A 22,598-nucleotide genomic window follows, 5' to 3' on the forward strand; every position below is an offset into this window, starting at 1 on the left:
GAATAAATAGTGACTTTGTCTTGCCCAATTCTAAAATACATCTCCACATTCAATGACCAAAAAAACTAAGTTAATGAAGAGTTACGGTTGCTTGGTGGTGTCGTCCCCTTGCAGAACAGTGAGTTGAGCAAAACTCAAACTTCTGAAAACTAGGAAATGCAAAATTAACGCTACCCTCTTTCAGCAATGCCCTAGTATGCCCCACTAACACACATACCTTTGCTTTGCCAACCACAGTTGCTGAAATGTATAAGCTCTTCATGTCCTTTTACAACCCACTCACTCTCACCCACAGGATTCCACTTAACACTATTAAAGGACAAAAAGGGGGAAAGGAAGGTTGCTCCCATCACCTTCGTCTGCTCCCCTGAAGCTTGCAGTAGATAATGGGACTTATTTGGATACACTCCAAGTGCAAGGGGTGTGTTAGGTGTGCCTACACTAAATGGTGGAGGCAGTAGTTGGTCCCATTTGGTAAAGGTGTGTTTGTGATACACGGGTGGATTACCTTGAGGTGACAGAGCTATGATTATATGAGGGAATCTATGTTTTGCATCCTCCAGTGCGTTAGCACAGGTAAGAGCTGCATGTATACATTCAGGATACAATATGCATGGGGGGTTTATTAGAAAAAAGTATTGTCAGTAGTGAGCTGGGAATATAACAGTCTAAGCATTTATCATCTGCATGCACTAAAGGTAAAGTGAGTGTAGTCAGTGTCAGGTGTAGCTGTACTGAATGGTGAAAGCAGTATTTAGCTCTGAGGTGTTTGAGAGATCTGTGGATTACTTTGAGGTGTGACAGAGCTGAGACTGATACGAGGAGACTGCTGTTTTGCACCCTCTGATGCATGTGATGAAAGGGAAGAAGTGCATTTGTCTCTTCAGGATGCAGTAGGCATCATTTCCATGCTGACTGTGTACGTTACATCAGTAGCAGGGCATAGGGCTTTTATTACAAAGGATATTGTCAGCAGTGAAGTGGAGCATAAGCAGTTTTTAATGCTTTAATGATGGTTAAGTGTATTCTGTGAGTAATGGTACGTCTACACTTGAGCTAGGAAGTGTGATTCCCAGCTCACTCAGCTGCATCCTTGCTAGCTCTCCTCAAGCTACCTTTATGAGTACAAACCCACCTCGACCCTCTTGGTACATCCTTGGACACTATCCCAAGCCACCATCCATGCTACCCTCCCTCTCCCCCCCCCCCCCCACCTATGTATAAAATGTATTTTTGCACCTCCGAGCTCAAATGTAGACATACCCTCAGGGAAAGGCAGTTGTAAAAGACTATAGTAGTTCTTAAATTGCACATGTGTGGTTAGATGTGAGTCTATACTAGAATCTTGACCCTCCTGATTCTAATAGTGTCAAGGGCCAGTGTATGTGCATATTGAAGTATGTTGTGATAATTGGCTGGTTGCAGAGCTGCACTGTTACCCAGCATGTCCACAAGTGGTGGATCGTAGAACAACAACCTACAGTGAATGTTAGCTGCGAAATAAGCAGAGGTAGCTCTGACAAATAAGCAGTCACGGACCAAGCAGCAGCAGCACCACCAGAATGTGGTGGAGATAGCAGATGGCAATGTTGTCCTTTTTGGAAAGCCACATGTGCCCTCCAATGGTGCTGTGACATGGCGAATTCAGGCCATCATTATGATAAACCTGTCTAGCCCTCAATCTTTTGGGAGTAAGACCTTTAATGGCAGATCAGGCAGAGGTCGACACTAGTATCCTCAATGGCTGTAAAGCTGAATATAGGCTGCAGTGAAGCAGTATATCTCCAGTTGTCTTGGTCTCCTTGCCGTTGGATTAAGATCTTGTCCCGTCAAGAATCTGTGGGGAAACTGGCATGCAACGGTTCCTTCACATTAAAAGAATCCATGCAGACATCTTTCATGGAACCACTGCCTACCAGCACATACCTCAGTCCTTCAGAGACCAGCTAATGGCAATGGGAGCAAGATTGTGATGTCTGGGAGCTCCTAGTCATAAATTGGCATGGAAGCTGCAGTTACAAGATGGTCGTTAAGAACTCAGATGAGGCAGGAGTGTGTTTTCGGCAACTGTAACTGAGCAATCCTTTTTAGGATTTGCTCTGCTCACCCCACATGGGGAAGGGAATAGAAAAGGTGTCCCAAATATAGCTTGCATCACACCTCCAGTCTGCATTGCCACATCCAGAGGAATCTTGTAGTGGTTGAAATCAGCAAAGCCATTTCATCTAATTTGGGACCTGGAATGTCAGGACTCTCATGGACCAACCTAATACTGATTGTCCAGACCACCTTACTGCAATTGTGGCCCAAGACATTATGCGATATGTCATCAATATCGCTGCTCTGAGCAAGACTCAACGAGCAGGAAAGGGGGAGCTTAAGGAACAAGGAGGTTAATGTACCTTCTTTTGGAAAGGAAAACTTGAAGAAGAATGTTGAACTCACAGCTGGATTTGACATCCAAACTGAACTTGTCAACCAACTTAACAAGCTCTCTATTGGAATCAATGAATGCCTTATGACTCTTTGATTGAAACTTGCAGTGAACCAATAGGGTACTGTTATTAGTGCGTATGCCCCAACACTTGATGCCAATGATGATGTCAAAGAAGAATTCTACACCAGCCTTGATCAAGTCTTCTTTGGTGTACCAGTGACAGATTGGTTCATCCTTCTTGGCAACTTTAATGCTAGAGTCGGATGGGACTTGACTAGGAAGGTGTAGGAAAGATCACTTCAAACGGCATCCTCCTCCTTATCAAATGTGCAGAACGTGAACTTGTTATCACTAACACCTTGTTTTGCCAGTGAAACAAATGCAGATCATCACAACATCCACAATCCAAGCACTGGCATTTGATTGCCTAGGTCATTGTCCAGGCCTGGGACTGCAAAGACATCTGCATTACTGAAGCCATGACTAGAAGCAACGACTGCTGGACTGATCATCACCTCATCTGCTCGATCATGACCAGAAGACTAGCCCTAAACGACAGCTTCAATGGAAACGATGCAGACAGAAAATCCGTATAAAGGCACTCAAAGATCCAAGAAAGCGTGACCTCTTCTGCCAACGCCTCAGCGAAAAACTGACAAATCTAAAAGAGACAACCGAATGTGTCAGCAGGGTTTCCCCCAAATCCAGCATCCTCAGTGCCTGCGAAGAGACACTAGAGTTCTCTGACAGAAAACATCAGGACTGATTTGATGATAATGATCGGAAGATACAACACTTGACCGATCACAAACAACGACTTTTGTGTCTGGCAGAACATCAACTCTGTGCAAAAGAAGCCAGCTCACCAACAAGCAAAGGCACAGGACTGAAAGAATTCGTGACATAAAGAACAGAAACCCATGATATGCATGGCTTCCTTATTGCCATTAAAACCATTTATGGCCTATGCATTTGGAGGCCAACCTCCTGAGATCTAAGGATGGAAGGGAGTTGATCAAAGAAACTGAAGCCATCAATGCACACTGGAAGGAACACTTCGAAGATTTCCTCAATAGTGACTCTGCAGTTCATGAGTTTCTTCACCTTCATCCCACAATATCTGATCAGAGGTGAACTCGCAATACCTCCAACCCTGGAAGAAGTGCGCAGAGCTATTAAGCAGATGAAGACAAAAAGGCATCTGGAGTTGATGGAATCACTTCAGAAATTTAAAACAAGGGGGAAAGGAACTCACCTTATAGCTACACACTTTTGTTCTCAAAATATGGAACCATGAGAAAATCCCAGATGAACTTAGAAATGCTATGACTGTGACAATTTTCAAGAAAGGAGATAAATCTGACCATGGAAATTATAGAGGAATCTCTCTGGTAGCAACTGTAGGAAAGGTCCTCACAAGACTTCTCCTGAATCATCATCTTCCACTTGCCAAAGACATTCTTTCTGAATCTCAGTGTGAGTTTAGACCACCTAGAGGCATTATTGACATGATCTTCACTGCTCGCCAGCTGCAGGAAAAATGTAGAGAACACCACCAACCACTATACTTGGCGTTCATCAACCAGACAAAGGTCTTTGACTCCACTAATAGGGAAGCATTGTGGAAAATCCTTCTGAAGTATGGATGCTCACCGAAATTTGTCACCACTCTTCATCTCCTTCACAATGACATGCAAGCGGTGATCCTCTGTAATGGACCTACTATGGCTCCTTTAGGGTTAAGGCAGGCATCAAGCATTCCTTGCTGCAATGCTCTATATTTGATCACTGATAAGATCCTAGTCAGAGTGCAGATAATCTACCGAAAGGATGGCAACCTGGTTCAGCATTGGCTGCTTCCTATCCAGAATCAAAACATCGCCGACTTCAGTTGTCGAGCTTCAGTATGCTAATGATGCCGTAGTGTGTGTTCACCTGGATGTGAACACACACTACGGCATCATTATAAACATCTTTGCTGAAGCATATCAGAAAACGGGACTGACACTTAACATCCAGAAAACAAAGGTCCTCCATCAGCAAGCTCCTGGAGCATAATTCCCAGCCCCAGAAATATAGATCTATGATAACTTTCTAGTGAATGTTGTGCACTTCCCATATCTTGGAGGCCAGGCCATCTCTCAGACAGCAGACATTGATGAAGAAATCCAGTAGTGGCTCAAATGTGCAAGCCAAGCTATGGTCATCTGAGAAAGAGGCTGTCTGAAGATTGCAACATCAGAACCAAAACCAAACTCATGGTCTATAAAGCTGTTGTGATCCCACCCTACTGAGTGGGACTGAAACATGGACAACATACAGGAGACATCTTAAGGTGCTGAAGTATCATCAATGCTGTATGCATAAGATTCTCTGAATCAAATGGGACAATAGACACACTAATATCAACGTCCTCTCGTAAGCCAATATTATGAGCATGGAGACTATGATTATTTATCATCAATTTTGCTGGGCATGCCACTTTGTCTGGATGCCTGATTCTAGACTGCCAAAACAAATCTTCTACTCTCAATTCAGCCAAGGCAAATTCACTAGAGAAGGGCAGAAAGAATGCTACAGGGATGTCCTCAAGGCTAATATGAGAAAATGCAATATTGACATCAACTCATGGGAACGTATAACTAAGGCTAAGTTTTTGTCATGGGTATTTTTTATTTAAAATAATGGACAGAGCATGCGAAATAAACAATAAAATCATGGAAATGTAGATATAGTAATGCAGTTTTCATCAGGGTGGATAAAAATCAATTTAAAAAAAATCAAAATTTGGATTTTTTTATTGAAATCTTTCTTTGATAAAATGCTTTTTGAGGAAAAAACCTATGTAAAGAGTTTTAATTAAGATATATTATAGCTCAAATATCTCCTCATGGAATAGGGATTATTAATTCTATAGTATGAGACAATATTCATGTAATGTTTAAGAAAAAAGTTTTGTAAATGAGTTCCAATAGTTCATGGATTAGGGACCCAATCTTATGGGGTTCCACAGGCTGCTGTATAGATTACTTAGGTTAATCTTTCTATCTACCCAATGGGACTCAGTGCTCAGTCTAGAAGATACCATCAGAGAGGCTTAGTTTTGCAGTTCTCAAACTGTGGCTGTCTCCCCCCCAGAGGTAAATAGCAAAACAGCAAAAATGTTTTTAAATACATAAATAAAATATAGAGGTTAGAAATAACAGACCTCAACTCTATTGTCCCTCTGCAAATTTGTGTACAAGGAGAGTCAATCCCTTACTCTCTCAAAGTGCAAAGTTTCAAAAAGTTCAATGAATAGAAGATTGTTGGGGGCAGAATAGATCTGGACAAGGAGAAGAAGTCTGGAGATAAATGTGAGAAGCGAGGGACATATGCTTATTTTGTTAAATTATTATATGTTTGCTGTTGAAGAAAAACATCCAGAATACTTAACGTTGTTGTTTTAGTTAAATAAAACAATTTAAATGTCTGTTTGGTGATGTTCTCCTCCTAATACAGCATGGCAAGAAAATCCTCCAAATATTAATCATTAACCTGTTGAATTGGAGATAGTTTACCTCCCAATGACTTCATAAATATTTGCTTCAATTACCTTTGGTAAATGAAATAACCAATCATTCGCTTTCTGATATAAACTAATCTGAAAAGTTTTCAAAATAAATCACTGTTTAAAAATGTAGAGTGTGTACCTTCTAAAAACCTACATCTATCTGAGTTGTGAAGAATATGTATTAAGGTTATAACAACCAACAAGAATGCACTTTTATGTAGAAAACCATTATTAAATCGAATCTTCCTGACTAGTGATTTAAATCAATTTGATTAAATCAAATCCACCCTGCACTACATCAATACAGAATTTTTAAACTGCCTATTTAAATCTTATATAATGTTAACTATTGACCAGATTAACTGTTAGAGTGTAAAATGGTCATTTTTTAACAGAGCTTTCAACTATTCTGAAATAGCATATTGTATATCGCCAGATTGTCATCTTTGATTGAGCGTCTGTCATGTCGCAAGATATTTTTGTAAGACTAAAATTATCTCTCACAGTCCACACGGTTATCAGGCACCAATAAACACCTCAGAGTAATTATGGCCCGACTTGGAAAGTGATCTTTTAAGTTGCACCAACATTCCAGGATGTCAAGACCCTTCATTTCAGAAACGGCACTGCTGCAGTTACAAAACTTGGCTTTTGCCATCTCATTGTCTTCAAACATGGGAATAGACTCAAATACATTTAGTGATGCAAGGTCAAGAAGTTTGGCCTGATTGGGATCAAACACTTGGCAGGCTTTAAGAAAACTGGCAGCGGGCTGACAAAACCGTTTAGAACCAGTCATGAACCAGTCCAAAACATTGATTCAGCAGTTCTTTCAAGTCACTCTGACATGTCTTTCAAATTTTTTTGGCAAGTATGCTCTTCGGAGATGATCCGAAGGAGGTATAACACCAATGTTTTTCAGGGAGCTTTTCATAGCAGGATTGTCTAGGACATGCAGTGGAATGTTAGCGGTACAGAAAGCCTCTGTAAGTCGGTAAACTTCTGTCCTACGATGCAGCTGTTCTTTGGTCTTTACAGTAAATAGCTCACTCACTGTTCTTTGTAGTTTAGCTTTCTCGCTCAGGCCTGCTTCAAGCTCTTGTGCCTTATGTTTATGCAAAGCACTTTCTATATGTTTGTCACAGCTTCCTTTTCATGTGTAATCTACAGGAACATTACACGCCATACTAAACATCAACCCGCCACTTTCATGAAATGTTCCCTTTGGGTATTGACTACTTCTCTACTTAGTAGTGGTTTTTGCCACTTTGCTCTTCAGTGTACTTGGCGTTGCCATTTTTTCCCCCTCTCAGTCAGCTAAATCTTATGCACATGCTCCTCACGCTTCAAGATTTTTTTTTTTTTTTGTAATTAAACAGTGGCTAAGCAACAACCAGGGCCTAGAGTGGCCTGGGCCCAGTGCAGAAACTAAGGCATGGGCCCAACTCTACCTCCTGCCGCCAGGGGCTGACTGCCCAAGCCCCACTTACCAGAGCTAACAGCCCAAGGGCCTGACTGTCTTCACTCCGCTGGTGGGAGGTTGACAATTGGCTGGGGCTGAATGCCTGAGCTCCTGCTGCAGGGGGCTGATTTCTCTTCGTGCCTGATTTCTCTCAGGATCCCAGGAACTGCTGCTGAGGCTCCTGCCTGTGGGCTGTCCGCCAGCCTGTTGCTGGGCAGACTCCTGCAGGGTGGGCTGTCCACAGGTTGGTTGCTGGGTAGGCTTCTGCAGGCGGTGGGGAGGAAGGGGAGAGAGACTGCTGTCCACAGCCAGTTGCTGGGCAGGCTCCTGTGGGGGAGAGGGGACTGAATACTCCTGCCCCAGGGACCCTGCTCTAGTGGCTGCCACGGAGCCCTCTCCCCACCAGCTGATGGGGGGAGGGGGGGCGGCGCATGCTCCTGCCATGGAGCCCTCTCCTCACCAGCTGATTGGTGGGCTCCTGCCAGGCGCCCTCCAACCAGCTGATCGGCGGCGAGGCTCCTGCAGCAGCGCAGACTAATGGCCAGCTGCTTTTAGGGCCCTGGGGACCCGGGGGACTGCTGCACCCCTGGGCTGACAGCTGCTCTAGCCCTGCCATGGTGGAAAAAGTCACAGCGGTCCCGGGAAGTCATGGAATTTGTGACTTCCATGACCAATAGGTAGCCTTACGTATAACCAGGACCAACAACAATGGAGGAACTGCTTGAGGCAGGGAACTCAGCACTTCGAGAATCAAATGCGACTACATGTAATGGAAAAACGGAAGTGACAAAGAGCGTGGTATGGCCCAAACCAATACTCCAGGTTCAACCACCCTGCTGGGAAACACGTCTGCAATGTGGCAGAGTCTGCAACTCCAGAATAGGCCTTAGCAGCCATCAGTGGACCCACAGATAATTTCAAATGGACAATCCATGAAAGACACTCATCTTTGACTGACGGATTCCCAATGTTAATTGGGCATACAAATTTACCCAAACTGTACACTCAACTGTTGAAAAATGGGAACAAGGTTCATGAATTGTCACAATGATCTGTCATCTAAAACTGGTTAAGAAAAGATGTGAGGAGACAAATACTGAATTAATTTAAACACAAAGGGTTTACTAATACCACTCAAGGACTATTTTAAGATTATGACTAGTAAACAAGAGGAGTAAAATATTGGAAATCAAAGAAACAAAATTGGAGTGCCAGAAATTAGGCCTAATTGGTGGATGGACTATTTTGCTCATCATTCCCTTTTTTGGGGGGGTCCTTAATAGAGACTTTGGGGGAGAAGACGAGGAGAACTTTTTACCATAACTGCAGCTGTGGCAGAATGATTGTTGCCATGACACTAGACCTAGAAACTCCAGTGGGGATGTTTGACCATCACAACGGGGACTCCAACCTGATACATGTGAGATCCTGCACTGACTTTCCTTCCCTTGTGTGCTTCTTTCTGGACCCCCAGATTTTTCTCCTGTCCCCTCTCCCTCTCCGCTTGCCACTGGCACCAGCATGGTGAATGGCATGACCCATTCAGATCTGCCCAGACTGAGAGACCCCCTGAAGGAGAGGGACCCGACCAGACTAACCAGATGGATGGTCTTGATCAGGGAAATGAGCCAGCATCCAGAACAACAGTTGTCATGGCCAACATGCCAGCTTGAAAGCATCCATCTGTGACTGACCAGCCACCCTGTATCCTGAGAACATCAAAAAAGCCATATTTCCCCGCTCTTTACTATCCTATCTTTTCTCTCTCTCACGTATGTCTATTTTATTTAAGGCATGAATGCGATTATCATTCTGAATTGAATAGAACTAACCATTTCTACCCCACCAAGATGGGCTGTTTGGCTGAATAAGAGGGTTTAAACTATCTTAATCACAGTCTCTAGAAAGGCCTCTGAATATTTATGCAAAATAAATTTCATCAATTTCAGTTAATACTCTTTACTTCATTTTGATTCTTTTTCTTGTGTGTGTTTCAATCAATTTTTTCTAACCTCTGGTCTCAGTTGTATAGTATGTTTGCCATGGTATTAAGCAGGCTGAGGTCTCTATATATCAAACCCCAGATTTCATTTAACTCTGTAATGTTGAACAGTGAATAGATTATGCCCATTTAATTAATATAATAGGCATTGCTTGAAGAGGGTAGAGAAAAGATTGTGTGGGCAACTTTTTTTTCTTTTTGTCCTTTAATAGTGTTTGATAGAATCCTGTGGGTGAGAGTGAATGGGTTGTAAAAGGAAGTGAAGAGCTTGTACATTTCAGCAACTGTGGGGATAGAATAGTAAAGATGTGTGTACTAGAGCACTGCTGAAGGAGAGCAGAATTAAGGTTGCATGGGCAACTTTAACTCTGCAGTTCCTGCTTTTCAGAAGTTTGAGTTTTGCTCAACTCAACATTCTGCAAGGCAAAGACGTACCACCAAACAACCTTAATTCTACATTTAATGCAGCTTTTTGCCAATGAATTTCCTAGGTTTTGTAAACAGGAAAATTATATGTTGGTGTTAGGAGTGAGTAGTCAATTAGGCAGTTGTACATATGTCCTGCAATTAGCATAGTGAGCCAACCTCTTTTCCCCCAACACGTACCCACACACATCCCAGCTGTGTCCACAAGCCTTGCTTCAGCACACCTCCCAAGACACACCCACGATCCATTCAGTGAGTTTGGGGACTCCAACCTGCAACCTAGCCCCTTCCCACTACTGTACCCAAGCTTCAAACAGGGAACATGTCCTTCTGAAGTCTTCTCTCTCCGATATATAAAGGTTTCTATTGCCGTAAGCTTCCCCCCGTCGAAACACACATAACCAGACTCCATGTAGTGCCTGGAGCACAGGACAACTACATTACAACAGTACAGTATTCCTGGTCATGTTTCACAATGGTTGATGGGCCAAGTTTGGGGCAGGACTGGTGACAGAAGATACAGGCAGGGTTTCTGTTCCAAAATACTGATAGTTTTATGTTTGAGAGAAAGATTCTCTGACCCCTGTCCAATAGATGTACCCCATCTCTGAGAAACATTGAAGCCTCAGAGCTTGTAATGTTTATGCCATACAGTACACTTTACTGGTCAGCAGTGAACTCTCCACTTTCCCAATCAATGTTCTTCAGACATGTATTAATAGGTTTCATGCAGTGTTGAGGGGTGCAGTGGCAGTGCTGTAGGCTATAGGTGGGTTGGAGTTCAGGTGGTTGGGTTCCACTGGCAGAACTGGGGAGTGCGGGGGGGTCAGGGTTCACTAGCATAGATGGGATGCAGGGGGTTGGGGTGCACTGGCAGAGCGGGAAGTGCAGGGAATGGGGTGTAGTGTCAGATGTGGGGTGCAAGGGGGTTAGAGTCTAGGAAGGCTGGGATGCACTGGCAGAGCAGGGAGTGCCATGCCTCCTTCATCTGAGTCCCCAAACTTTCTCACATCCTCTACCATCCATCCCCATTACCCTACTCCCCTTGCTGCAACCTCAAACTCCTCATCCTCTCTTTCGCCTCATTCCTCCCCCGCAAATACCTCTCCCCTCCCACTAAGCATTCACATGTCTAATTTGCCCCCAAATACTTTGATTATATTCTCGCCAAAATGAAATGCCACCCGTTACTCACAAATTGCAGCAACCTCCAGCCATTCAGTCCAAGACTCCTTTTGCCTTAGGCTGGGTCTACCCTAGAAATTTACATTGGTACAGCTACGCCTCTCATGGGGGTGAAAAATCCACACCTCTGAGAGGTGCAGCTATACTGACCTAACCCCCGGTGTAGATAACGCTAGGCCAATGGAAGAATTCTTCCATTGATCTAGCTACCATCTCTCAGGGAGGTGCAGCAGCGTCATTGTAGAGTATTAAGTGTAGATATACCCTTGGATGGAGGCTTGGGAATAATTTATTATTAGATATGTTAATTGAAGTGTTTGTTCATAGCCATTAAGAGGTCTGTGATTCATTCAGTCATCAGTACCTCTCACTTTAACAGTACAAAGCAGCAGAAGGAACCAGGTTTTGGACCACTAACGTTACCCCGCGCTCCTACGTGGCACATCGAATTTCAAAGCAATCTGAGGAATTGTTAGGATTTTGCAACACTTATGAGAGTTGAATTTAAAGCATATAAAATGGCAAGAATGAAAACACTCTAGCAGTTTTTCTGTATGGGTGAATGCATAGTGTAAAAAAAAATGTAGATTTTCCTAAATACTGTTTTTAAGTTGGGTCCCCCAAAGATTTAGTGGGTGCCATATACTACCTTGGGTAAAACTTGACAGATTGACACAATTTTGACCCACATCACATCAATACTTTGAGCTCTAGCTCTGGGCAAAAAAAGCCCATCTAGAAGCTTTTTTAAATAGGGCTATTTTTGGGGGGGGGGGGGGGAGGTTATATCTTTGGAACCCTTTGGTCAACTTACTCCAGATTTGGCTCGCTAACCCTATGTGGCATTCTCCTGAGATGCACCAAATTTCAAAGAAATCCAATTAAGCATGTCAGTTTTAGAGGACTTAGAAAGCTCCACCTTTTAAACAGATGTATTGACGCAACCTTTCCCTATAGTGACAGTCCTGCACCACTATAACAACAGAACATTGGTTCAAATCAGATCTAAAATACATGGAGTTTTATATTCTATTGGAATTAACCAATTACTGCTAAATATCAGAAAATTAAAAAAAACTCTAGATAAATTCTAAAAAGATAGTGTCCTCACTCTGTTTTGGATCATGTACTAGAAGTCAGGGATTACAATTATGCTCACAGTCATCTGATATCTTAGCTTCCTAGATAAAGGAGGGTTTTTGGGGAAAGGAAGAGTGATACAAAGAATCATAAAGATGGGTAAATTAAGGAAATGACTGCAGTGTTCTGTACTGTATTTATAAAGCACTTCAAGATTCATTGTCAATGAAAGGCTATATAAGTGTTAAGTTATTTTATCTCTTTGTATTATTTACTTTTAGTTTGGCCACATTTTAAAATTATGATTTCTCTAAAGTTCTTTGTCAACTAGAATTAACATTTACCAAATAATAATTTAATAAGACAACAAATTAATTCTACTACATTTATACAGAAGCCAGGGAAGCTATGCAAGAATGAAACTGGGAATTTACTCCATAATATTAGTAACAAACTAAACGATTATTGATTTAAAAAAAATCAAAACAGCATTTTTTCCATGAGAAACAGAAAAATCAATTCCAAGCTTACCAAATGCACAATGCAGAATCTAGAACAAAAAGAAAATTCAAATCAAGAACAGCGACACTTCATGTTTAATCAGTTTTAAAACAGTTGGCTTTATCAGAACAGTATCCACTAACACTACAATAATTGGGAGTCTTTCAAAGTTCCCACTACTTGCTGCAGTTAAGTGTCAACATCTAGTTTTCCAGAAAAATACTGGGCATAAAATTTCAGCTCTGATACTGTCTATCTTTGTAGAGTAGAGCAAGTTCTGTTACTTTATCATCAACCCATCTGTAAAATGGGGATAAAAACCTCTCTCACAGAGGCATGAGACTTATTTCATTAATATTTGTAAAGCGCACTGAAAATAAACAGTGCTAATTATTATTAGATGATCATTCAAAACGAAGTGATGTTTAACAATGGCTTGTCACTTTGTCTCACCTAACGCTCATGTAGTTGTCAGCAACATTAAAACAAAACAAAAAAAAACACCAATCTACACCTACCTCAAGCAGAGCTCCAGTTTGGAAGAATTTCAAGGGCTTTTCTATTGAGTAGTAAAGACTATGGTAGCTACCCTTAGTCAGATATGCTCGGACTATACCAACTGCTATAACAAGCCATCTGGAAAAAGAGAAGAAAAGACTGAAGATAAGGGGATATTAAATTGAGCACGTATGCTGAGACTGAGCAAAGCTAAAGTTACCCTCTGACCTAGAAAAATAGTTTCCCATCCTTATCTGATAGGTTTCAGTTAACAGTCATTCAACAATCCTGCACAATGTCAACAGTTGGCCAAAATCCCGAAACCCTGCAAAGACTTCAAAGCTTGAATGTGTACAAACCATCACTTAAGAGTTAAGTCTTATGCACTTTTTTGAATGTCTTACAGTACTGAGCATACAAAAATATCCTTAACACAGTGGTAAAAACAAAAACTATCCCTTAATAACCTACGCTTAATTATAATTTAGTTGAGGGGTGTTCATGCCATTAAAATTAATGTCTTCAAGATTACATAATAGACCCCTTTTGGAGGGTTTAATTACTTGGTAATTATCAAGGAGCCAAACAAATATTTACTGATGTTCAGAGCTCTTACAATACTATAGCTTTATGAAGCCTGCCATATAAATAGGAAATTAAATTTTAAAAGACATTCATTTTAGGGTTATGATTCAATGTAATCCTCCCCATTCATCATAAGCCTCCCCATTCAATGTACATGACAGCCTGTCAGTCTTCATTTTTAATTTCTTAGTTTTATCAGAAACTGCTACAGGTAAGGAAGTTTCTCTAAGTAAACTGAACCTCAGCAAAAGAAAGGGCCCGCATCATATTAAATTAAAAAAAAAAAAAAAAAAATGGCGGACGAAAGATGCACATAGTACAATATTACCACATATCTTTCTCAATAATATGGACAAAGTAATACAATATTTTTAATAGTCCAAAAAAGACTATTAAGACATGAATCCATAGTTAAGGTTACAACCAGGATTGCATCATAAACCCCAATTTTAATTCACCTAAAACTTGTTAGGAAAATTGCCAAGTTTACTCTAAAGACAAAGGACAACTTTTCTGCAAGATCTGAAATTGGTTAAATTGTTTGTTACAAGTCATTAACTTTCCCTGATTTGAAATTTTGATCAGAGTGTAATGTCTCATTGGGTCCCTCAGACAGACATCCAATAAGCCTGCAGAGATTCTATGTTCTGCAGGACAGCGAGGGACATTGATACTGAGGAACTCAAGTTTCAGGGCAGTGTGAACTCAGCAGAAAGCAAGGATCCTGGGGAGTTCAGTTCCGCAGCGCTGGGAGATGTATGAGAAGCCATGACATTTGTGTATCTCCATGCTGGCCCAACAGCTTTATAAACGACAATGTTAACAGACAAACACAGTGAATTTTAATTTAAGATTGATTGTTGCAGGATGGGAAGAAGAAAGCAGTGTTATAGGCCTGGTCAACATAGCTACATCGCTCAGAGATGTGAAAAATCCAGACTCCTGAGTGACGTAGCTAAGCCAACCTAACCTCCAGTGTAGACAGCACTAGGCTGACAGAAAAATTCTTTCATCAACCTAGCTACTGCCTCTAGAGAGATGGATTACCTACACTAGTGGGAGAACCTCTCCTGTCAGCATAGGTATAGTGTCCACACTGAAGCGCTACAGCTATGCTGCTGTGGTGTGTCAAGTGTAGACAAGCCCTTAGTTGACGGACTGAGGCTAGGTGTGCAGATAAGCATAGAGCTGATATAGCTTTTTGAGTACGTAATATGATTTTACACATGGAAAGGTACTGAAGACATTGCATGAACTGTGAGGGTATTTCAATATTTTTTTTCTACTATCCTTGTTTATTTCCAATGTATTAAAGGCTTAAGTTTTTTTTGTCCTTAAATGTTATGTTCTTGTGTACATATATCATTCCAACTTCAATGGTAAACATCAACTTTTTTTTTAAACTTTATTTTTAATGTTTTAAACACAGGCTTTTCAATACCCAAATAAAAGAACGCTGCAGCCCAAAAATGTATACAGAGTAGCATTTATTGATGCAATTTAAAAAGCTATTTTACTTCCATCACTATTTCTAGAAAATGGGAACAATGCCTTAATAAACTAAGTATTTACTATATGTAAAGAGTTAAGCTATTTAGCTATTCAAAAGACTGCCATTTGAAATATGCCAGTATGTTACTGTAATACCAATAAGATTATCCTCTGCAACACACAAGGATTCCCTTTGAAACTAGATTATCAACTTTCTGACATTGTCTTGTTTATACCTGCGAGTGGCTGTTTCTCTCTCTCGTCCTTCAGGTTTGTTGAGAAATTGAGCTAAAGCTCCAGATTATACGTGGTGGCACAATAACAGATTCCCCTGCAGCAGACACAAACTCCACCCACATCAAGCAACTGGTAAAGTACATGGGGTTCTAAAGTAGCTCCATCCCTTTTCCTGCCTTTTTCTCTCCCCTCTGCTGGATGGCTGATTTTAGAAATACTGTGAGGTACAATGATTTCAATGACAGTCTCTTTTAATTATAAAATGACTATATTTTAAAATGCCTTTAGTGCTGAAAGTAGTAATCCGCCCAAAATTAAAGCTTCTTTTTAAGGATTTAATATTTCTGTCCTCAACTTCCTTTCATCCCACACAGATCTTATACTGTGCCTAAGCTTCTCATTTGATTGCTCCTTTTATCTTCCTTTCCCATTCAAAGATAGATGCTATCCTTTGTAAACATGCAAAAGCCTCAAAATTGATGTATTCCAAGCTCTCTGTTTAGCCACTGAACTGGTACAGTATAGGTAGCAACCTTGTAAGCTTCCCCATTATGCCTCAACACCGACTTGAAGGGCCCCCCACCTTAAGGGCTGAGAGAAGTTCAGGATTAATGTCAACGCAATACATTGCCTCCCACGGTCACTAATGTGACACCTAATGCAGGGATAGGTTTTGTTGATCTGGATATCCATTCACTAGGAAATGGATTAAGACCACCAAATCATTTAAGATAGCATAAAAACAGTGAAAGATGGCTGCAACTATTGATCTGTTTTGGATTCCAACCAGACAGCTGAACGGCTCTATGCCCTGTTTTTGATATCTAGTTTTTCAAGAACTTCTGAGGCCTCATGGTGAGCTCTTTTATTTAGAAATGGTTCTATATAATTTTCTGTGGCCTTTTCCTTCACACGGGGCTTATTTGGTGTGGGAGGAAGGCATGAATAGGGACTTCAGCATGTAAACAGGATCTTTATTCTTTTCAGAGTTCATCTGCTCCTGCTGTTTATTCCGGACCTAAACTCAAATAGAAGATACAGCTGGGGGGAGGGGGAGGGAGCTGAAGGGTTCCCAGAAGCTGCAGTTCCTGGAATGCCCTGAAGGAAAGAGGCCATGTGCAGGAAACTCCATACAAGCCGGGCCAGCATCAGGCTCTCTCCCCCTCTGGATCTCTGGGAGGGAGGGGGTAGAAGTGTCTGGGCTAGAGGGGGCCCTGTAGCTGGGCTTGGGGGGGGAGGGCAGGGAGGAGGTGTACGGGTTGGGGGGAGCACCCCATGGCTGGGCACTGGAGGGGGCAGAGAAACAGGACCTGGGTTGTCATAGGACAAAGGTCCTCAAACTGGGGGGCACACTGAGGAACATTCGGGGGGCGGGCAGCTGAGGCCTGGGCCAGCCTCCACAGGAGCCCCAGCTGCCAGCCCTGGTCTGAGGCTCCACTCTTGGCCCCGCCCCCAGCTGTGGCCCCAGCCTCGGCTCCCTTACTCCTGTCCACATCCCCCCTCCCAGAGCCACATCCCTGTTCCCAGTCCCAAGGCAGGTAGACAGAGGTAAGGGGAACCACTGTCATAGGAATTTCTTTAACTCTTTACTCCTGGGGGGGAAATTTTATGTTGACAGGTATTTTGAAATAAATTACCAAAATAATTGAAACTGGCATGATTATATTGTGTTATTTTAACAAATAAAATATGCAGAATTTTAAAATATTGTGTGCAGACTTTTTAATTTTTTGGCGCAGAATTCCTCCAGGAGTAGAAGAGCAACCATGGCACTTTACCAAATAAAAAAGTGATAGTCTCTCTCATGAAGAGCTTAAAATGAAAGTTCCTCCATTATCCCTCATATGCCCACAACACTCTAGCCACATTTAAAAAAAATTCTTACTGGCATTCTTTAAAACAACTCAACAGCCATTTTTAGGAAAAACTTTCAGTTACAAAACAAAATTAAAACATTAGCAGGTTCTTCTGTATTGTGTGGGGTTTGTCTGTCTGCCAAAAGAGACCGTCAGGTCATATTTGGACTGAAATTAGATATATAAAAAATTATTTAGAAAACCTCAACCTACAGAAATGTTTCTGCAATTCCTTCCTCCCCAACCCCCAACATTGTTTTGGAATCAAATAATGGAGCATTGTGTTGATGTAGGAGAATGTGCAAACAAAATTAGACACTGACTATAAATAAGCCTAAAAGGAACTAATCTATGTTCACTCTCTAAGTCAGGGGTGGCGAACCTACGGCCCGTGGGCTGGATCTGGCCCATTAGTTAATTTTATCCGTCCTGCTGCAGGGGGAATCCCTGAGCCTCTGTGCCCCCCTGGGCGGATGAGTGGCCTGCGATTTATTTTTTTCTGTCAGTCAACGGCCCCTGACACAAAAAAGGTTCCCCACCCCTCGTCTATGTTCAGAGAAATACAAAACAAACATGAAAATCAAAAGCAATGAAAATCAAGTTTTGATCAACACTCATTCTGTTCTAATAAAAGATTTTACTAACAGATACGGTAACTTCAAAAACATTTAACTCATATCCCTTTAATATATATGTAATTATAAAGTTTGAAATAGTTTTAATTTTTTTATGGAGTTATCTACCTTGGGTACTTATATATCCCCCCTCACCACAGTATCTGAGCACCTCACAATCTTTATGATAGTCATCCTCACAACATCCTCCTGTGAGGTAGGCAAGAACTATTATCCTCATTTTTCAGATGGGGGAAACTGAGGAACAGAGACTTGCCCAAGGTCACACAGGAATTCTATCTGGGGATTTGGTTTTAATTCCAAATTCTAAGCTAGTGCCCTAACCACTGGGACCATGCTTCTTCATCCCATTGCCACAAGCTTCCCCAAAGCAAAAACAGCCCACCTGAAATTTTGCAGGCCACACCTCATGAGAGTGCAGTTTTCTGGAAAGTTGGGCAAAAAAATCAGAAAAGGAGGTTATAACAAGCGATAAAGAATTATATAGCAGCAGGGAACCGTCTGGATCGCATCGTTATTTACTTCCAGATATTCTCCCACTTGTGTGTTTGTTTTTTAAGGTGTAGATTTTTCACAAAGAAAGTAACTGTTGTATTTAAATAAAGTTTGTATGTATGTAAATGTAACAACTTTGCATTTCTACAAAATTCATCAGAGGATCTCAAAGCACTTTAAAAACAAATGAATTAAAGTTCACAGCAGCCCCGTGATTCAGGCAAGTGTTTTTTGCATCTGTAAAATGGGGAGTAACAAGCTCAGAGAGGTTAATTTAGCTAAAGTCATATAGGAACATCACAGCAAGATGGAAAACAAACCAGAGCTGCTGACTTCCAGCTGTGCATTTTATTTACTACTCATATAATTACACATTTATGAAACAAACAGTTTAATTATACCAGAAAGGAAGACAGAGAGATTTTTCTGTCCGTTAGATAATCACAGTTTATATCATAAATGTGCATACATTATACATTTCACAATAGATTTATTCTCATGCATAGCTTTGCATGCCTGATGTGGGTTGGACCCTCTTGTAGTACAGGGATGCCTAAGGGAAAGTAAAATCATCCAGCAAGTTGAAATCCACCAGCTTCACCATCAGTGATGTGTGCTGACATGAGACTATTTTAATAAAGATTTAAAAATAAGCGTTGCACTCTGTGTCCTGCTGAAACATGTAACAAGAGAAGTTTCATCACAAAAGGGAGGGACTTGAAACCTCATGAGCACTAATCATAAATGAGGACATCTTCCTTCAAAAGAACAAGACCTGTCAGATTTGTTTGCCCGGCACCACATCGACCAAGTCTCTCTCAGTTATCTGGAAGATGCCTTCATTTAGGGTTCATTTTAAGGCTCCCTCCCCAAGTCCCTCCTCCTTGCAAAGGAAGATTTTTCACTCCACATATGTTTCAACAAGACCCTAACATTGCTTAAAAAAAAAAAAAAAAAGTCTCACTCAAATTGGCCCAGTATGACAGTCCCCAGTCATCACTTATTTATTATTTTGGAGACTCCAAGGCCAGACGGGACCATTGTGATGATCTAGTCCAGTGGTTTTCAGAGTTCGAGTCGCGACCCAGTACTGTGTTGTGGAATCCAAGGCACTGGATCACCTTGCTCAGCACACAGGGACCCTGGCAGGCAGCCAGTAAAAACTACTAGTAAAACTAGTAGTTCCTACCCGGAAGCAGCCAGCAGCAGGTACAGCTCGTAGGCGGGGGGCCACCGGGCTCCGCGTGCTGTCCCCACCCCAAGCACCGTCTCCACACTCCAATTGGCCGGTTCCTGGCCAAAGGGAGCTGGGGGGAGGGGGGTGCCTGCAGGCAAGAGCTACGCGGAGCTGCTTGCGTGCCTCCACCTAGGATCCGGACCTGCTGGCTGCTTCTGGGGCGCAGCGCAGTCCGCGGTGCCAGAACAGGCGGGAAGCCTGCCTCTGCACCCCAGCTGCACTGCTGACCAGGAGCCGCCGGCGGTAAGCCCCCACCCCAATCCCCTGCACCAGCCTTGAGCCCCCACCCCCCCAAACCTGGAGCCCCCTCTTGCACCTCAAGTCCCTCATCCCCAGCTATCATTGGGTCACGGGCATCAACAATTTTCTTCAACTGGGTCACCAGAAAAAAAAAGTGTGAAAAGCACTGATCTAGTCTGACCTCCTGTATAACATAGGCCACAGAACGCCCCCAACTAATCCCTAGAGCAGATCTTTTAGGAGAACATCCAATATCTTGACTTTAAAAATGGTCAGGGATGAAGAATCCCTCCCAAGCCTCCTGTCAGGGCGGATTTGGCTGAGCCTGGGAACAGCTTCTCCTACCGACAGAAGGGCGGTTTCTAGGGGTGGGGCTCTGGGGCGAGGAAGGCGGACACTTGCTCTCCCTGCCTCGGCTCTGAAACCCGCCCCTCAGCCAAGCCTTGCAGCCGCTTGAGAGCAGCAGCCCCCGAGGAGAGCTTAGGCGGGACCCGGCGGGCGAAGGCTGGTGCCCCGGGGCCAGGCGGAGGAGGAGGCCGGGTCCCTGGGCTGCTGTCGGGCTCACGTGGGGAGGAGGTTGGCGTCCCCGGCGGGGGATGCGGAGTCCGCCCCGGCTAGCGCGGATAGAGTAGGCGGGAGCCGCGCCTCGCCCCGGCCCGGCTTACCCCGCCGTCATCACCACATTGTAAATGACCAGATAGGTCGTAGCCAGGGCGCCCGGGCCCTTCCTCCGCCGGGGCTGCTGGCTCCCGTAGCCGTTATCCGCCCGGCCAGCGCCGCCGCTCCCAGACGCCGCCATGTTTGTCGCCCTGCCCAGTAACTGCCGGCTGCGAGGCCTCGCCCCCAGCCCAGCCCCGCCCCGCCTCCTCTCAACCCGGCGGGGCGGGCCCCTCCCCTCCCGGCCCTGCGCGCTGAGGCGCCCGCCGCCCGCTTGGATCAGGGCAGAGCTGGGCTCCGTTCCCGCCAAGCCGGGGGCGGGAGCGGCGCTCTGGTGCCAACTGAGAGACCTGCGCGGCCCCGTAGCACAGCGCTGCGTGCACGGGGCCCCTTCCCTGGGGGGTGAGCCCCCTGAGTCAGAGCAGCCTGCATCCCCGAGCATTGACAAATCATGACCCCCCCCCCTCAACTTAATGCCATTTTAATACATGTGGGTTCTTTGTATTTGCTTTCAGATTTAGCCCTGGTAAGTTTCACAGTTTAAGCTTTTCTCTGCAACCCCACGGGCTGGACACGTAACTCTTTTTAAAGGAAAGTTGAGCTTGTCATGTAGTCACATTACTCCATGAATTGGGGCTTTAAGAAAAACATCAAATATTACCAGATTCAGCAAGAGTTGGAAACTGTGACGCTTTGTCGGTACAGCGCAGGGGTAGGCAACCTGCGGCGCTCACACTGCCCAGGTCCTGGCGGCTCTGCCTTTTAATTTAATTTTAAATGAAGCTTCTTAAACATTTTAGAAACTTTATTTACTTTACATACATACAATAGTTTAGTTATATATTATAGACTTATAGAAAGAGACCTTCTAAAGGTGTTAAAATGTATGACTGGCACTCAAAACCTTAAATTAGAGTGAATAAATGAAGACTCGGCCCAGCCCTTCTGAAAGGTTGCCGACCCCTGTTATAGAGTATTCAGCTGAGAAGCCCCAAGTGCATTGCACGGATGGAGAAAGCTGATGTTCGCTTTGTACCTGAGAAGATAGATGATTAAATCCTGGTCCTATTCAAGTCAGTTGCAAAAGTCCTGATTTGAATGGGGCCAGAGTGAACGGGGGTTAAGTGACTTGCATCCCAGTTACACAGCAAGGCAAGGGCAGAGTTGGGACCAGATCAGGGGTCGGAAACCTCTGGCACGCAGCTCGCCAGGGTAAGCACCCTGGCGGGCTGGGCCAGTTTATTTACCTGCTGACGCGGCAGGTTCGGCCGATCGCGGCTCCCACTGGCCGCGGTTCGCTGTCCCAGGCCAATGGGGGCGGCGGGAAGCCGCGGCAAGCACATCCCTTGCCCGTGCCGCTTCCTGCCGCCCCCATTGGCCTGGGACGGCGAACCGCGGCCAGTGGGAGCCACGATCGGCCGAACCTGCCGGCACAGCAGGTAAACAAACTGGCCCGGCCCGCCAGGGTGCTTACCCTGGTGAGCCAGAGGTTGCCGACCCCTGGACTAGATTCTAGGTTGCCTGACTCCCAGTCCTCTAACCACTAATGACTTAGCCTGATCTATGGGCAGAACCCACATTTACCTGCATCTAGGTTTGGAGCAGGTGCTCATGTGGATCTGCTTGAGAGACCAGTAGAGGACTGAAATGTGGATTAAGGAATAAAATGCACAGATGACTTTTTAATGCAATTTTTTAAAATAAAAGGTAAAATCTCTCTTCTTGATCTCACTCCACAACTTTCAGTGGCTTGTTAGACCCAGGTATAACTAGAGCTAGTATAACTAGATGTTTTATATTGCCAGATTATTTTTTAATTTACAAAGTACAGCAATGAAGGGAGAAAATTAAATCCTTTCTTTTACTGAAATTATAAATATTCTATGAAGTTACTTCAGTCTCCCACTGTAGTTCTCACTTTATCTTCTATGCTACAGGGCTTTATAGTGTGGCTGCTTTACAAAGATATGAGGAAATTAGTGTCTACACTATAGATACATGCACACACACATGACATTGTC

The 22,598-nt window shown here is 43.4% G+C and overlaps 1 protein-coding gene across 1 annotated transcript in view; it reads right to left on the reverse strand.

Moving 5' to 3' along the window:
- HACD2 (3-hydroxyacyl-CoA dehydratase 2) overlaps positions 1–20,719 on the reverse strand; it is a 45,937-nt gene extending 25,218 nt beyond the window's left edge. The window contains exons 1-3 of the mRNA XM_065413697.1: positions 20,586–20,719; positions 13,165–13,282; positions 12,677–12,695 (exon numbers count right to left, since the gene is read on the reverse strand). Coding sequence (XP_065269769.1) covers positions 12,677–12,695; positions 13,165–13,282; positions 20,586–20,719 — 271 coding nt within the window. The remainder of the gene's footprint in view (positions 1–12,676; positions 12,696–13,164; positions 13,283–20,585) is intronic.
- Between the last annotated feature and the right edge of the window lie 1,879 nt (positions 20,720–22,598).

Source organism: Emys orbicularis, chromosome 11, assembly GCF_028017835.1.
Source record: "Emys orbicularis isolate rEmyOrb1 chromosome 11, rEmyOrb1.hap1, whole genome shotgun sequence".
NCBI classification, from domain to species: Eukaryota; Metazoa; Chordata; order Testudines; family Emydidae; genus Emys; species Emys orbicularis.